This window comes from Crocuta crocuta, unplaced genomic scaffold (genome assembly GCF_008692635.1).
Source record: "Crocuta crocuta isolate KB4526 unplaced genomic scaffold, BGI_CrCroc_1.0 scaffold77, whole genome shotgun sequence".
Lineage (NCBI taxonomy): Eukaryota > Metazoa > Chordata > Mammalia > Carnivora > Hyaenidae > Crocuta > Crocuta crocuta.
Window position 1 is genome coordinate 4,438,998 of NW_027532172.1, and position 17,226 is coordinate 4,456,223.

Below are 17,226 nucleotides of genomic sequence, written 5' to 3' on the forward strand. Positions count from 1 at the left end.
TTCATTATTATTTAGTTACTCCAGTGACTTATTTTGTGTGTGTGCTGCTTATGTTCATAAACACTCTTTGTTTCCAAGATTTCTAAACAGATCCTCTTCATGCCTAATCCCTGTTTCTGAGACATGGGGCTCAGTCCCTCTTTTATCTCTGTAGTAATAAAACAAACACTCATTTTAAAAGTCTGTTAGGATGTAACTGTTTCAGCTTCCTTGGGTGTACTCTTCCACCTGTTGGGATGGGAGCCATTGTTCAAGGTGTTGGATTTTCTCGTATTTTGTAATGTCAGCCTGAGTGCCTACTGTGCGTGATGGTTTTTGTTTTCCTCTCTCTGTGTCTGGCAGTTTTCTGTAGGCATGCGGAGCTACAAATGCTGAAAAATTTTCCATCAGCTCTTGGGGCTGAGTGGGAAGCTGGCCGCCAGTCACCACGGGTGATTCCCCCACCGTCACGGACAAGCACCCTGCTTCCTACCGCAGTCCTGGGGCGGGGGACAGCTTCTCATCCTTTATTCCCTGGAAAGGAAGCCCAGCTCCAGATCCTAAGCAGGAGTCTGGCTCTAGCCCTGATGTCCGTGGGCATGTCTGACTCCCATTGGTGTGGGAACCAGTGCTGGTGTTGCCCGCTGCTCAGTCCACCACCTGCCACTTTAGCTCGGTCATCCCTGCGGGTTTCTACTCCCTTTCTGCACAAATTACCTTCTCGGGTAGTTATGTACTTTTAGCTGAAAGCATTTACTTTATTTGTATGAGCGTGCCGGTCTCTGTGTGCATGCACTCACCCCACTGCTATGGCCTGGGTCCTTGGCACTGTCAGCCAGACCCAGGCCAATGTGTTCCTCAGACTCATCATAGAGGGAACGACACCCTGGAATGACATAGGGCAGGGGTGGGAGAATCAAGGGGAAACCCTGAAAGAGATTCGAGAGTGTGACCATTCTGGACATGAAATTCTAGCTGGCCACAGGTATCTGGACTCAGAGTTGTGGCCAGCCAGTCACTCTGTGGAGACGCAGCTCCAGAGGAGGCTCACAGTCCTCACACCAGGACCTTGGGGACCCAGAGTCCACGACCACACTTAAAACCAAGTCTATGATACCCCAGTCTATGTGAGCCACCCTCCCTGATACAGTGGCTCTGCCCCATGGAAGCCACAGTCTAGCTCTGACTAAGGCAGTGGGAAGGGGTGCCTGGGGCTGTGAAGGGTGAGAGAGAACAGCACTAGGGGCCTGGGATCTCGAGTGGCCCAGAATGGGGGCTTGCCAGGGCACAGCACACCCCTCCACACCCCAGCCTCTCCCTTCTCTCTCTTACACTGGGGGTCCACAGAGGACCAGGGTGGGAGCCCCTCCAGGCTGTCCCACAGACTCCTTCCTGTGAGGCCTGGGCCCGTGGGAGGGTTCACACTCCGTCTCTGTCACCCATGGGTTTTGACACAACTACCTTCTGGACTCAGAAAGTCAGACCTAGGCCTTTTGCACCCCTCCAGCCTCAACGTGCCCAGCCCAACAGAACGCTTACTCATACGAAGCTTCACCTCTGCCTTGCCTTCGGGCCCAAACTCACAGAGCACCAAGGACTCAGAAAATATTCACAGGTTTCTGCCACATACACGGGTCTGTTTGTTTCTATTTCTGCTTGTTTTTATTTCTAGAGATAAAAGAAAGTTGAAAATACACATATATGTACAGACACAGCAAGTCCATGGGGTTGCTGTTGGCCTTGCCCCGGTCAGGGTGGTGGGGACCACTTAGGAGACAAGGAGCTGACCTCACCCCGGGGCCAGGGTCTCAGGCTGACGGGGTGGTCTGGCCCTGGAGATAACAGCAAGCCCAGTCCCTGCCCTTGCCCAAGACTACGCACCCACAGGACAGGGGTGAGGGGACGTGGTGTGCTTCAGTCGGAGTCACAGGCCTCTTGCTCAGTGGTGGCACCCACTGCAGAGGCCAGGCTGTCCTCTTGGCCCTTCAGCCTCTCACCTGGATGGGGACAGACAGGAGTGGGGAGGGGCCCTGTGCCTGGGCCACCACCCAGAAGGCAGGGGTCCTGCCTTGCCTGGCCCCGCACTTACGGATCAGCTCGGCGATGGCCCTCTGGGTCCGCTTTTCTAGCTTCTCTAGTTTCTTGGCTACATCTCTCTTGAGGTCCCTGGAGCAGGCAGGTGTGAGGAGGCCGGAAGTTGAAGCCTGGTCTGGTGTCTTGGGAACCTCCCCTCCCAAAGTCCCTCCGGCATTAGGAGTCACATTCAGCTGTCTAACACCACCCGGGGAGGAGGCCAGGATGCTCCCCTCCCCTCTTTGGCACCCTCCAAAGCCCAGCATCAGCCACGCTTCCGCGTCCCACTGAGGCAGCGACTGGTGCTGCAGACCCACCAAACACGGGACGGAGTCAAGGTGTGCAAGGGTGGACGGTGTCTCAGGGTCCCTCTCTCGGTCTGGTCCTCTCGGTCACCATCAGGAAGTGACCCACCCTGGCCCCCTGTGGGTCCTGCTCCTCCTCCAGCCGTGCGCTCACCCTCGCCACCAGGAGCTTCCAGAAGTGCACACACAGCCTATTCTCCCCGCCCAGGGATTTGGAGGACACATGCCCCATGCTTCTGTTTCAACAAATGAGAACACCTTCAGTGGTCCTGTACTTGTCACAACAGAATCGCAGGTGAGGGATGCGGCCCACACCTCTGGCCCAAGGTGAAGTAGAACACAAGCCCCAGGCCACACGGCCCTCTCTCCTCTGTATCAGCCTGGTCACAGGGGCACTGGGGAAGGAGGAGCAGACCCATTTCACAGAAGAAGAAACTGAGGCCAAAGCAGAACAGGCCAGTGGCAGCAGAACTGGGCAGCAATCTATTCCTGCCCTTCCCATCTTCTCACCTCCATCCTGCGGCCCCCTGAGGGCCAAGGCCGGCCTTGCTCAAATGGAGCTCTCTGAGGTGGCCGGATCCTCACCCTTGCCAAAGGGACTTCTTCAAGAGACTGCAGCTCCTCACTCTCCCCGAGCCCCTCCCTGCCCTCCAGGGGTCACCCCCATGGCTGCCCTCTCATTCTCCACTTCTGTCCCGTCAGCACGTCCTGTGGACAGTGTGTGTCCACGCTGTCATCGCCCCGCTGTGAGGTGGGAGAGGCCCGGCCCGAGGGCCGTGTCCGGCACCCAGAGTGGCTGGTTGGTCCGCGCGAGGTCTGCAGTGGCAGCACTCACCAGTCAGGCTTCCGGGGCGCGAGGTTGGCCAGGTCCTGGGGAGGAAGAAACACATGTCAGGACCGGAGGGGCCCAGCTCCAGGGCACATGGACAGCCACGGGACAGAGGTGGAAAGTGGAGGAAGGGGAGGGAGGAATGAGAGGTGTGGGAAGAGGGGGTGGACGGGAATGCAGAAGTGGAGAGAAGGAAGAGGGAAATAGCAGGAAGGAGAGCAGGTGGGGGAGGAGAAAGGGCCCCCGGTGGGGCCACTCACCACTTCCTCGATGACGGGCTCCGGCTTAGCAGCCTCCAGCTGCTCCTTCACCTTCTCTTCCACTAGAGGGTGCAAGACAACAACATAGGCTGTGGGACGGGCCGCCACTCTCCCTGAGGCGCATCCCACAGACCTGGGAAAGGGCAGGCTCCCCCCCCCCCAGAGATCCTTGGTTCTCTTGCCCCCACCTCTCCTAGGGCTCCCAACCTCCAGAGGCGAAGACTGCAAAGGCAGCCCTGGAGGCAGGGCCTGGGTTTCCCCCGGATGAAAGCTATCCTGGGGCGGAGGAGGGCCTGCAGAAGGCAGAGGGCTAGCGTAGACAGAGCCCAACCTCCAGCCAGGAAGCGCGGCCAGTATTCTCAGCCTATCTCCCCGGCTGGGAAACGAGAGGGCTGCCTTGGTATATCTGTGAGGACTGGCTCTCCCGTGATCTCCAGGGGCCCCTGGGCTCTGAGGACGTCCTCTGGGCCCTGCACTAGCTGGGGCACAGGTGGCTTTTCTTCCCATTCCACTTGGACATGTGCTTGCAAGGACATGTGCTCCCCACCCTGGAGAGGCCTGATGTCGTGCCTCTCAGCCATGCCCAGCTGACAGCACCCTAGGGCCCTGGGTGGGGAGAGCAGGAGGGCCTGGCCCTGTGGGGCAGGTACCAGGAGTACCTTAAAAACGATTTGCTATCTTAAAGGTAAATGTATTTATTCATTTATAATTTGTATAATTAGGAACTGATAACAAAAGCGAAGGATAAAAACAGGGCCAAGGGTCTACGTGAGGAGTACTCCGCATCTCCAGTGGGGGGCACCTCCAGAAGCCCCCCGCTGCTGTGCGGCTCCCCGCACAAGACGGGGCTGCCCGACGGCCAGGCCGCTCACCCTGCCGGCAGGGACACCTGTCCCCTCCTCTGCTCTCCGGCACGGCCACACCTGCCAGCCCACTGCTCTCTGAGCACCTGGACAGTCGGCTCTTCTTCAGGGTCTCTCACTCTGACCCCCAAGTGCCCACAGGACCCATCCTCACCCGTCCCCCTGCCCCCGCTGCCCCCTCCACGTCTCCGCCCAGAGAGATCCTCTCTGGGGAGGTGGCCTCTTCCCTCGCAGGTGCCAGAAGGCCCCCCACCCCTGCTGTCACTCAACACTGACCACTCATGCATGGCCGTGACATGGTGCCAGAGGGTCCTGAAGGTCCAACTTCCAGCCCTGGCCCTGCTGCGTATTCTCTGAGAGGGCGACACCTGCCAAGGCGGAGCACAGGAGCTCAGCCCACCTACCCGCGACTGGCTTGGCCTGGGGCACCCTCCTCCTCTTCAGGTCCTCATCCTCTGGGACGTAGTTCCGCAGCCTGAGTTCCCTACGAAAGCAGACGACAGGCAGAGGTGGAGTGAAGCGTGTGGCAATCTCGTTCACCTCATATACCTGCAGGTCAGACTGAGGAAGCCACATGAGCTGGTGACTTCTCGACTTCCCTCTGGTCTCTCTAGAGATCGCCTGATGAAGAGCGAGAGCATGGGAACAGAAGCACCGTAGGGACGGGGCCCCCTCTCCTCGCCTCAGCCCTGTCATCTGCCGGGGAGCAGCTGGGCGAGCTGCTCCGCCAAGGCCCTGTCCACACCTCAGGTCCTCGCCCAGAGCCGGGGCCAGGGATGCCCGGGAGCATTCACTGGCTGCCTCTCCTGGATGAGCTCCATCTGACAGCCCGAGAACCCAGGGTCAGACAGACTGGAGTACTTTCATAAGGTCTCACAGCAGTGGCTGCAGCGTCTGACCCGCAGTCAGGGCCAGAGCTCCCGGGCTGAGTTTGTCCTACAAGACAAAGCTGGTGGTCACCCACTGGTTCTGGAAGCCTGGCCTCCTTCTCAGAGCCTGTGTGGCCTGGAGCCACTGGCAGAGGCCTCAGCTCCTGGTGGCAAGGCGTGAGCATGCGAGGAGTAGCCGGCAAGGGTGAAGGACAGGCGCGACAGCGTGCAAGGCCGGGACAGCCAGGGGAACTGCACGGCCCCCGTGGCCATAGGAGGGCTTTAAAACGCTACAGGGCAGACCCCAGGACCTCTGTGAAAGGAGGGGAGCTGCGAGGGACCAGGATTGCACACTGGGGCCGGCCAGTGACAGCGCTGTTACTTTCCTCTTCCGCCAGTCCCCTCAGGCGGGGCTGGCCTCCACACCAGGTGTTTGCTGGGGTCTCCCTGGCTCAGCAGCTCAGCAGTCCCCACTCCCACACAGGGAAGCTTGCCCACAGGAGAGAGGGCCCTAGGCTACCTCCGTGGGGTGGCAGAGTGACACTGCATATGGGGGCTGCTGCTTCATAAAGGCAAGGTAGACCGTGGGCCAGACCATTTTCGGCTCTGGGGAAGCAGAAGCGGCCCCGACGTGCCGGCCAGATGAGCCTGGGATGCGGGTCCTCCTTCACTATGTCTTCTGAGCCCCTCGAGGGCTGCTGGCCCCTCAGAAGCCCTGGGATGGTGCTCCTAGCAGGAAGGGCCCACAGTCTGTCACCTACCGAACCCTCTGTGTGGGGCAAAACCGCCACTGAGGTCCCCCGCGCAGGCAGGCCGTGCTAGAGATGAGGCAGCAGGTGTCTGTGGCCACACATCTAGCAAGTGGCAGGGGTCTGAGTCTGGGAGCTTTCTGATGCCAGTCAGTCCCTATCACCAGCTCCGCGGCCCCCTTCTCTGCCAGGGCCCCGAGGCCAGGGGACAGAGCCAGCACGGCCTGTGGGCAGGGAGCCTGCTGCCCACACCCAGAGCCCACGTCCCCTGGGAGCAGGACACCCACCCTGTCCTCTGCCCTCCAGCGTCTCCCGCAGGCCTGCAGCTAAGTGCCACGGAGGCACCAGCAGAGAAAGTGGGGCACGATTCACAACAGGGTGGGGAGAAAAGCGGAAGAGAAACTGGGTGTGGGCAGAAAACTGCAGGGATTAGTGAGAAAAAAAAAAAACCCAACACAGAACTATCGCTCTCAGAAACCAGCTCCAGGGTTTTGTAAGAAATCAGCAGGGGACAAGGGAGTCCGCTGGGAACCGGACCCAGAGCTCGAAGCCACAGAACAAGTAGCAGCGCCTCAGCCGCCTTGCTGCCCAGGCTTCAGAAGACGCTGGAACAGGGAGGACACGGCAGGGGGACAGGGAGGGGACAGCACAATAGGAGAGAGCGGCACTGGCGGGGGAGCCGGCCACACAGCGGCCCCATCCCCCACAGCAGTCCTACCACCCAGTGTCCCCTGCTCCCCCTGAGAGCTGAGCACCAGTCCAGCAGTCAAGAACACCTGCGTCCCAGTCACCGTGGGACTGTCCCATTCTTGGCCTCAGCTTCCACATCTTTAAACACGAAGGCTGTGTTCAGCTAGGTCCAAGCCCTCCCTGATTAGTGTGAGATCTCTGAAGAGACCGCCTCTCATGAGCGCCCAGTTTACCTGCCCCGCCCCCCACTCCCACCCCTGAAGGGCAGGAGTGTCTGTAACAGGTCATGGGAGCACTGGGTTCTGCTTGGGGGCCTGCCCTTTCCAACACAGAGCCAAGGTTTAAACCCTTGCTTCTGCAAACAGCTGAAAACACCTGACAACAGGCATATTTTTAAAAATCTACTTGTTAGCCTTAGACAAGCCCCAAGGCAATCAGGATCTGAGGGACTGCAATCGCAGGGAGGGGAAGTGCGACAGGTGAACCTGACATTGGGTGCCTCATCTCCCCTAAAGCATTTGTCTATTCACGAGCAGAGGCTGAACAGCTGAGACCCCAAGGAGAGCTTCCTGAAATCTCATGAGGCTGAAGAGATAAGCGTTTGCTTTGGTGCAAGAAGGAAGCCTCTTCCTCAGTCCTGAGAGGGTGGGTCAGGGCACCCTGAGCCTACCTGCCTGCCCGAAGCTGGAATACATCTTCCCTGGAGGAAATCAAATGGTTCAGAACCCCAGATTATTTCTAGGATTTCTCATACACAACATCCAGGATTCAAGCCATGAGAAATAAAGATGATAGAAATATACTCACAGGAGATCCAGATATTAAAACAATTAGAAATGAAATATGGGAGTGCCTAGGTGGCTCAGTCGGCTAAACATCTGACTTTGGCTCAGGTCATTGTCTCACGGTTTGTGGGTTCAAGCTCTGCATAGGGCTTTCTGTTCTAGAGAGAAGCCTGCTTCTGATCCTCTGTCTCTCTCTCTCTCTATGCACTTCCGCTGCTCTCGTTCTCTCCCTCGCTCACTCACAAAATACACTTTTTAAAAATTTTTTAAAAACGTTTTTTTGTTTTTTGTTTTTATTTATTTCTGAGGGAGAGAGAAAGAGAGAGTCAGCATGAGCAGGGGAGGGTCAGAGAGAGAGGGTGATACAGAATCTGAAGCAGGCTCCAGGCTCTGAGCTGTCAGCACAGAGCCCGATGTGGGACTCAAACTCACAAACCATGAGATCACGACCTGAGCTGAAGTCGGATGTTTAACTGACTGAGCCACCCGGACCCCCCAGTAAACATTTTTAAAAAAAGAAATGAAATATAAAATAACTAAAATTTGGGAGCACCTGGGTGGCTCAGTCGGTTAAGCGACCGACTTCAGTTCAGGTCATGATCTTGCAGTTCATGAGTTGAGCCCCACATAAAGCTCGCTGCTGTCAGCACAGAGCCTGCTCTGGATCCTCTCTCGCCCCCTCTCTTTGCCCTTCCCCCGCTCATGCTTGCTCTCTCAAAAATAAACATTAAAATAAAATAAAATAAAAATAAAATAACAAACTTTTAAGAGTTCAGGAAGATATACCACAAGATGGAGAATTTCAGTAGCGTATCTGAAACTATAAAAATTAATCAAATGGCGGGTGCCTGGGTGGCTCAGTCGGTTGGGCATCCGACTTAAGCTCAGTTCATGGTCTCATGGTTCGTGGTTTCGAGCCCCATGTCGGGCTCTGTGCTGCCAGCTAGCTCAGAGCCTGGAGCCTATTTCAGATTCTGTACCTCCCTCTCTCTCTGACCCTCCCCTGCTCATGCTGTCTCTCTCTCAGAAATAAATTTTTAAAAAAATTTTAAAAATTTAATCAAATGGAAATTCTACAACTGTAAATATAACCAAAGTTAAGAACTCAATAAATGGATTTAAGAGTAGGTTAAAACAGCTAGAGAAAGGGTTAGTGAGCCACAAATAAGTCAGAAAATATCCAGATCAAGAATCAGAGGGGGGAAAAAGTTGGAAAATACAGAAAAGAATATAAGAAACCTATGGGACATAGCGAGAAGATCTAGCATACATGTAACGACAGTCCCAGAAGAAAGTTTAAAGAGATAGTAACTGGGGACACCTGGGTGGCTCAGTCAGTTAAGCACCAACTCTTGGTTTTGGCTCAGGGCATAATCTCACAGTTCGTGAGTTCAAGCCCTGCATCAGGTTCCACACTGACAGTGAGGAGCCTGCTTGGGACTCTCTCTCTCTCTGCCCCTCCCCTAGTCACACCCATACTCTTTCTCTCTCTCTAAAAGTAAATAAAACATTAAGACAAAGAGAGAGAGAACTGAAAATTTTACAAAATAAGTGGAAAACATCAAGCCATACACACAGATTAAAGAAACACTATGAACTGCAAAGAAGAGCACACCTGCAAATCATTATCAAACTCCTAAACACCAAAGACAAAGAGAAATTTTTAAGTTCGACAGACATCTGACCTTCAAAGGAAAAACTAAAACGGACAGCTGATTTCTCAACAGAAACAATGGACAATGGGGTAATATATAGGAAATGCCAGAAGTAACTAGAATGCTACCCCAGAATGATAAATCTAGATAAAATAAACTTCAAAGAGAAACTTGGCCAGAGAAAGTTGGCAAAACTGGTTGTTGGGGAATCTGTTCTTTACTAAAGGGTGTGTACTTTCAATGGAAGGAAAATGACCTCCAATGAGAGCACCAAACTGCAGATAGATATTAAATGTCCCAGAAAGAATAAATATGCGGGAAAATCTCTATGAATATTGACTGCACGAAAGAGTAACAATGAAATGGGGTTCGAAAACGCAGCAGCCATAGCACTGGAGATGGGAAGAACCACGCACGGGGTGAGAATGTTCCGCGGTGGCCCTGACGCTGCATGGGAAATGGTACAGTATTACTTTAAATCGGACTTCGGTAAGTTCAGGATGTATGTTGTATCCCTATGGAAACCCCTAAAAGGGAAAAGAGTATATAATTAACAAGTTAATAGTTAGGAAATGTAATGATTAGAAACAAAACAAAAATCCAAAGAACCAGAATTGAGATAAAAAAGGAAAGCTGAGAAACAACAGGTTTGCACACAACGCGGGCCCAGGCTGCCAACCCCGGGGCTCCCCAAGGGACCACAGCTCTGGGAGACCGGGAGACGGAGCTCCACCGTGCCGGCCAGAAAATATGGAAGCTGCCGCGGTCTCTGGACAGACATTGGTATCCGGAGTTCACTCTTCTAGAGGCCACTGGAGCCATGCTACCCTTTTCTTAGAATGTGGAGGCTGCTGGGGGAGGAGGTGCTGGAGTCCTGGGCTCCTAACGGGCTCCTAACGGTGTGACCTGGGACCAAATTCCAGCTTTGATGCTTCTGAGACACGGGAAGGCTCAAGCTCTCACTGGCTTCCATATGGAAATCAAGGAAGAAAAATCTTGATTTTAGGAGGCTGTGTAAGGGGTTCAGGCTGTAGACATCAATCCTGAATAGAGTCCTGCAGCACAAAGTCAAGTCTCCCAGGAATGCCTCGTTCTCACTCCACACTGCTGCCCCAGAAGCTCCGCCCCATACCCGGAGGGCCCCACCAACAGTTACCCCCTTCCCCCCAAGCCCAGAGAGTAACCCTCCAGTGCACCTGGGAACAGCAACCCAGCAGCATGTACATGGCCTAGCAAGGCTCCTCAAATACCCCCATGAGTTGGGTGCCTGAGCAGATGGGTCCCTGCATGGCCCACTGACCGGGTGGCAGAAATGCGCCTATCTCTGTATACCGCACGGAGTGGCAGGGCTGGCCGGGCAGCTGAGGGCTAGCCAAAGGACAGAAAACTACTCTCTCGCTGCCTGCCTCCCCAGCGTGTCTGGTCTCCACGAGCCCGGCCTCAGTCACGAGCGAGTCCCGTAAGGTGAGCCAGCCGGGAGCCTGGCTTCTCCTCGTACTGCTGTCTGCAGCCCTTTCTGCTCAGAACGGCTGTGGCAAGGACCTGGACTGCAGCCTCGGACAGGGGTTAGAAGACAGGCTCCGAGGCAACGCCGGGGCAGCAGGCCCCAGGGAGGGCGGGCTGGCCCCCTGCTCCTGAGGCACCACAGGCAGAGGTGGGAGGCAGCCAGGCCAGCGGGGTGCCCAGAACTTTCCCCCAGCCGTCCTCGGGACTAAGGCTACAAAACACATGTGTCCTGAGCTAGAGGCTGTGGAGGACAGGGACATGGGCGCCCCCTCCCCGTGCTAACCCTCTCCCAGTGGGGACAGCGCGCTTCACGCAAACCCTGGTCACGTGCCCTTTGGCCTGTCTCAACAGCAGAATGCCACATGACCAAAGGGACAATGGAGATGCTTTTTATGATTTCTGCGGAATGAATGCCACGATGTGGTACTGTCAGACTGCCCTGAGCAAGGTGAGGAGCAGGAGTACAGTGTGGGACCGCATGTGTAAAAACAAGTGTGTGTGTTTGGGGGTGTGGACATACCAGCGTATTTTCCTATCTGTGCACAGCCTACCTCTGGAAGATGCCAAGAAGCTGGCCCTAAAAAGGTGGTCTTCGGGACACCTGGCTGGCTCCATCAGTGGACTCTTGATCTCAGGCTTGTGAATTCAAGCCCCACATGGGGGCATGGAGACTACTTACAAAAAAAAGGTCCTATAAGCAGGAGGTTGGGAGTGAATGAAGATTTTTTTCCTGTGTGCCTTTTAATACCTTTGAATTCGGAGCCACGAATCCCTTACATACTCAAAAAATAAAATAAAACGTGTAAAGATACACCCAAATAGCTACAGACGTCAGATGTATCACTGCATAACCACTGAAAACACTGTCTGCCAAAGACTGTTCTTAACATGCAACAGAACAATTAACAGAACAAAAAAAACAACCAAAAGCTGACAGTGATTATCTAAGTGATTTTTTTACTTGCTTCTTTGATTTTCTGTAGTTTCTAGAATTTCTAATGTAGTTCATATTCTGGCTGCACAGAAACAACCAAACAATGAGACAGAAGGAAACAAGAAAAGAGGAAACAGGCAGAAGGGACACAGTGGGGCTGACCTCCAGCAGCAGGGCCTGTGGTGGCTCTGCACCCGGCAGCCACCAGTACCTCTGGCCAAGGAGAAGCAGAGGCCAAGTCATGCTCTGAGGCCTTTTGCCCTGGAATCTGTGGACAGGAGGGCAACACAGGGAGCCCGGTGCCTTCCAGGACTCTACCCTTTACAACCAAATGTCCTGGGCCACCCACAGGCCCCTCCATGTGGGCAACCGGCATCTGAGTTGAGCCTGTGGTCTCTCCCACGTTGGAGGCAGACACAGAGGCCACCTGGGAACCTCTACTTTCACCCTCTCTGATCCAGGGCCCCAGTGTCCCCTAAACAAGACTAAGCCTCTTAATACAGTCCTGACCTCATTCCTAATTGGTCCCTACTGCCTGCTTCCCAATCAAACGTCCCCCTGGTCACTGCCAGCCCTGTCTGCTACACACTCTCCTGCCCCTTGGGCTTCAAGAGCTGGCTCCACAAGACGGCACTGTGGACAGCCCAGATGTCCCCACCCACCCCAAGACACAGCTGACTGCTCCTCTCCTGTGCCCCCTCTTTGCCCTACATGCCCCTCCCCTCTACCCCTTACACCCCACTGCACATGGACCCTCTGTGGTGGTCCTGCACACCCTGCCTCACAAGTGGGGAGACCCAGCTCCAGCACTAAGCTCCCAGCACACACTTGCCCCCAGCTCGATGGAGGAATACAGAGAAGGCATGTGATGGGTGGCTGGGGGCTCTCTGGGCCTTTTAATGCTTAGTGAGACAATATAAGAAGTCCCCAGGAGATTAAAAAAGGGCAGGAATGTGGCCGGGTCAGGACAGCCAATCCAAGTGACTTCCATGGTCTTTGTGGCAAAGCAACAGTGATGCCCAGGCTGACGTCCTATGACATCTCCTTAAACTGGAGGAAACGCCCTTTTCCATCCTCTCCTCTGCCATCTCCCTGGGTATCTGAAGAGACCCATCAAGTGCCCGAGCAGGTTCAGTGACCGCTGAGAGGCCTTCCTTAAGACCAGCTGCAGCAGCTCCAGGCCTGGGCTGGCTGGGAGATCCCCGGGAGATCCCATGGAGGTGGCTTTTCACACCTTCCATGTGTGCCATTCAGGGGAAGGGGAGGGGAAAGCTGGCATTCTCTGTAAAATGTGAAACTCTACCCAGGAGTAGAGTTTTAGAATGTCCAAGTGAAAGGAAGTGTCCAGATGGATCTGGTCCAACCCCTTCCCTGGTGAGTGGGCCTCAGAGAAAGCCTGCTGCTGGGGGAGGTTTCCTAGCCCTGGCCCACCTTACCCTCCTTCATCCATGCTACCAGCCTTACCCTCTGGGACACGACCTTTCTTCTCACCCCGTACTCTGAGCCCCTGTCCCGCACCAGAGAGGCCGAAATGGGGCAGTCCCGTGTGGCCTGCTCCCTGAGGACACGGCCTACCCCATCCAGCTCCCTAGGTCCTTCTTGCCTAGTCAGGCCCTCCAGGACCAGAAGGAGGGCTGTCTCGAAGCTCTCCCCCCAGCCACCAACCACAGGGAAGGCCAAGCCCGGGATAGGCCTGCAAGGCCCTGGGGACCAGCACTGGCTGAAGACCGCAGCTCTGAACACCGAGGCACATGGTCTGCACATCCAGGGTACAGACACACAGGGCTCTTCCAGGGACAGCCCCCCCCCCCCCCCCCCCCCNCTGCACACAGACACTCACCTTCATGTTCCCAAAATAAACACAGCCTCATTTCTTGCTGCCAGTGGCCAGAACCTGGAGACCCGTGAAAAACAAGGTGACAGGCGGCTATCTCAAATGGTGTGCACAAGGGCTCCAGAGGCTGGCGGTCACTTCCCTCAAGACTGATTAAAGTGTCTGAACCTCATGACCTGATAAGCCTGCTCTGGGTAAAGTATTCTGTAGAAACAGCAACAAAGCAGGGACAAACAAACACAACGTCCCACAGAGAAATGTTGCTGGCAGCATAATCTGTAACAGCCCTGGGCAGACACTTGAGGCTCTCTTCTGGCAGATTTCCTCGAAGAGCACCCTTCCAGAAGATGGCCTGGACTGGGGGCGGGAGTGGGGGGTGTCCAGCTCAGGACACCTAGTGGTGCGATCACAACCCCTAGAAACTTTATGTAGGTAGAGCACAAGACACTGTGAGCTAGCGCGATGCTTTGGTTTGGTGGTTGCTCCAGCTTAATCCAGGATACCGGACGGTTGGCTTAATAGCAAATGAAACGTTTAAGAACCCAGTGGCTTCCCCACTCGTAGGCAAAAGGCACTGGACTCCAGCTGTCCTCCCAAAGGACAATTCTGACCACCATGGGGACAGAGCACAGACAGAGGGCAATCAAAGCTCTCTCCCCTTCCATCCGGTCAGCCCCACCTCCACACTGCCAACCACCCGAGGCCTCCTGTCCTATGACATGTGGAGAGGACGTGGCACAAGAAGTGACCACGTACTAGACAGGGCCACATCATAGGACAAAGCCTCCCAAGCGACCCCTGCAAACACCTCCTCAGAGGGCTTCAGGGAGAGCAGTGGGAGCTCCCGCACCCTCCGGTCCTGCCCCCACCCCGAAGTGCAGGTGGCGGGCAGAGACGAATGGGATAATGCTTCCTTCTCAACAGGAACAGCCTCCGTATGCTGTTCTCAGGATGCCTTTCAATGTAAGGTGGTTACTGACGTGTTCCAGATGTGGAAATCAATCCAGAGAGACTTTCGGATGTGCTCAAGGTGGCAGAGTGAGGGAAAGCCAGAGCCAGAATCCAAACCTAGGTCTCTGGCCCTGAGGCGGACCCCAGCCCCCCTCACCGAGCTCCTCAGGGACCTGCAATCATGGGGAAGAGTAAAGGCTTCCTGACCCCATGCCTGGGAGCCCTGCCCAGAACTGCAGGCCGACCAGCCAGTGCTCTGAGCCCTTGGTGCTCGTTGAGGGGAAAACTCATGCTGGGCACCCCTCACCCTCCTGCTCCAGGAGTGCAGTCTACAGCGTCATTCTTTTTTTTTTTTTTTTTAATGTTTTATTTATTTCTAGGAGAGAGAGAGACAGCGTGAGCAGGGGAGGGTCAGAGAGAGAGGGAGTCACAGACTGAAACAGGCTCCAGGCACTGAGCCAGCTGTCAGCACAGAGCCCGACGCGGGGCTCGAACCCACGAACCGCGAGATCATGACCTAAGCGAAAGTCGGACGCTTAACCGACTAAGCCACCCAGGCGCCCCTACAGCGCCATTCTGGAAACCCCTCTTGCCTCTCCAAAGCCCATCCTCCCAGCTGGCCCAGCTGCCAGGATCCTCATTTAGCCCCTAAAATCACAGTGGGTCACAGGTGTTGGAGGCAGAAAGGGCTTTGGAAATACCTAACAGAAAGGCAGTCATGCCTGTCTTAAAAACAGGGAGGCCACAGGGCGCCAGAGCCGCTAGGCGTGGGACCCACATGGGAGCCCCACCAAGACAGACTGACAGCTATGTTCACCCAACTGTGTCAGCCCCAAGGCCCACCACGGGCACCAGATGCCCAGCCCTGGGCATTTATTTGTTTTGTATCAATTTAAATTTTAAAAGAGGAGGGGGGTAAAGGTTTCCACAACTGAGTCGAACCCCCAAGGGCCCCCAAGATGAGACCTGAAGTGGCCACACTGGCTGTTTGGGGCCAGATGGGGGTGGGGAGAAGCCTGCACAGCCCCCTGCCTCCATTCCTCCTGGGGCCCAACCGGTCCCACAGGCCACTCTGGGGAGGTGGACGGTGCTCAACCCCACTGGGCTGCCCTGAGCTCTAACCTGCCAGCCTCTGCTGCAGGTTGCCAGAGACCCTCCTCTTCTCGCTACACAGCTGCCTAGTGCCCGATGCCTGCCCTGCTGGCTCCAGCCAAGAGGGCACATGGTAAGGAGGCCCGAGCACCTCCATATCTGGGAGCAGCGCTAAGGGTGAGGGTGGTGGAGAAGAAACAGGCCTGGCCTGCCTTGGAGCTTGCAGTGGCACCTGGGGGGGGCGGGGGGGGGAGGACTCCAGTGCTGTTCCACTTGCTCCCAGTAGGGAGATCTTGGACAAGTCACTTCATCGGCATCAAGTGCAGTTTCTTCACCTCGTGTGCACCACGCCTACCCCCAGAACAGAGAAGGGTTTGGAAGCACGGAGGATCATGGCCTACGAGGTCAGGACTTCTTTCCATGCAGAAAGGACCCAGCCATCCTCCCACCTTCCCCTTGCACAGAAGGGAAGTGCCTGGCCTGGTCTCGTGGGGAACACTGCCTTCCTTAAACCAGCTCTCGCCTCGTTCATTCTCCCACATTCCAGGGCCTATTCCTGAGCAACGGGGTCAGGAAAAACAGCGCGGCTGCAGGTCTTTGTGCTGGTGCCTCAGCACGGCCCATGGGGCCACACTCCATCCCCAGCAACGGACAGGATAGCCCCAGGCCCGAAGCACATGAGGGAACCCAAGAGTGGGCGAGGGCCACTCTGGTGGTCACCACTACGGTGGACCAATGGTCACTGAGTCAAGCCGATGCCACAGATCTGCGAGCACACGCTGGCACACAGACACTGTCCCGGGGCCCAAACTTGCGGACAGAAGAAGGTCTGGGTGCCAGGCCAGGCCCGGGCTGGACCTCAGCTGGGATGGGACCTCTGTCCACATGGGAGTGGGGGAACTGGTTTTCCATCCTGAAGACGGAGGGCCAGTGGCCCAGTTTCTTCGGCAGCAGTGTGTGTCACCGACTCCAGAGTGAACCGCTGTCCCTGAATGGGGACTGCTCCAGCTGGGTGCAGACCTTGACCCAGAGCCAGAGGGAGGTGGTGGTTGTGGGGCCTGAGGGTTTGAGGCTCGCTTGTTCGGGCGCTCAACAAGACACGCTCCCCTGCCCCATGCCCAACAGGGTGTGCGACACCACCCTGTGCTCCCACCTGGCAGGGCAGCCGTGACCGTCAGCCACAAATACTACCCCAGGCAACCCCCTATGGCACATATGTCAGCTGACTTGCCATCAAAGGAAGTGACCGAGGGATCATAAAACAAAAAACAGAAGCAGCTGACAGAAATACCCCTTTCTGCAGGCCAGCTTTCCAGGGCCGCCAGACCATCTCTTATCTAGGCGGCAGGCAAGGGTCCGTGCGAGGAATGAGTCATGGAGGCCCCTCAGTTCGCTACCAGGCAGGTTGGCTGGAAGCAGGCAGACCCAGCCCAGAGAACAAGCGGGGCCCTTTTCTGGCAATGCAAACACGGCTTTCCTTCCCGCAGAGCCTGGTTTAGGCCAGTCCACCTTCAAGGGACTGACTCCCCACCCCAGTGGGGATGTGGATGCATGGGGACAGGGCAGGATTTATCCTGAAGAGAGTAATACAAATTTTTAAAAAGGAATTTTGATCTACAGATTTCAATCAGAATCCCAGCAAGCTTTTCTTATAGATATTAACAAGCTGACACTAAAATGTATCAGGAAGGGCAAAAGAACTAGAACAGCCAAGACTCTGAGAAGGTTCCTTAGGCAAATGGGCAGGAGCACAGGCAGAGAGGAAGCATGGCTGGTGAGGGGCGACGTCCCGGTGTGCCTGCCTCCAATCCTGCTGGGTTTTCCTGTTTCCTCAGCCACATACCCTACCCCC

The 17,226-nt window shown here is 55.6% G+C and overlaps 1 protein-coding gene across 2 annotated transcripts in view; it reads right to left on the bottom strand.

Moving 5' to 3' along the window:
- Positions 1-1,618: 1,618 nt before the first annotated feature.
- Positions 1,619-17,226, bottom strand: part of CCDC12 (coiled-coil domain containing 12) — a 53,340-nt gene continuing 37,732 nt past the window's right edge. For both annotated transcript variants that reach the window (XM_077777329.1, XM_077777327.1), the window contains exons 3-7: positions 4,714-4,793; positions 3,447-3,508; positions 3,193-3,227; positions 2,069-2,145; positions 1,619-1,976 (exon numbers count right to left, since the gene is read on the bottom strand). In XM_077777329.1, the coding sequence (XP_077633455.1) occupies positions 1,894-1,976; positions 2,069-2,145; positions 3,193-3,227; positions 3,447-3,508; positions 4,714-4,793 (337 nt within the window). In that variant the 3' untranslated portion in view covers positions 1,619-1,893. The remainder of the gene's footprint in view (positions 1,977-2,068; positions 2,146-3,192; positions 3,228-3,446; positions 3,509-4,713; positions 4,794-17,226) is intronic.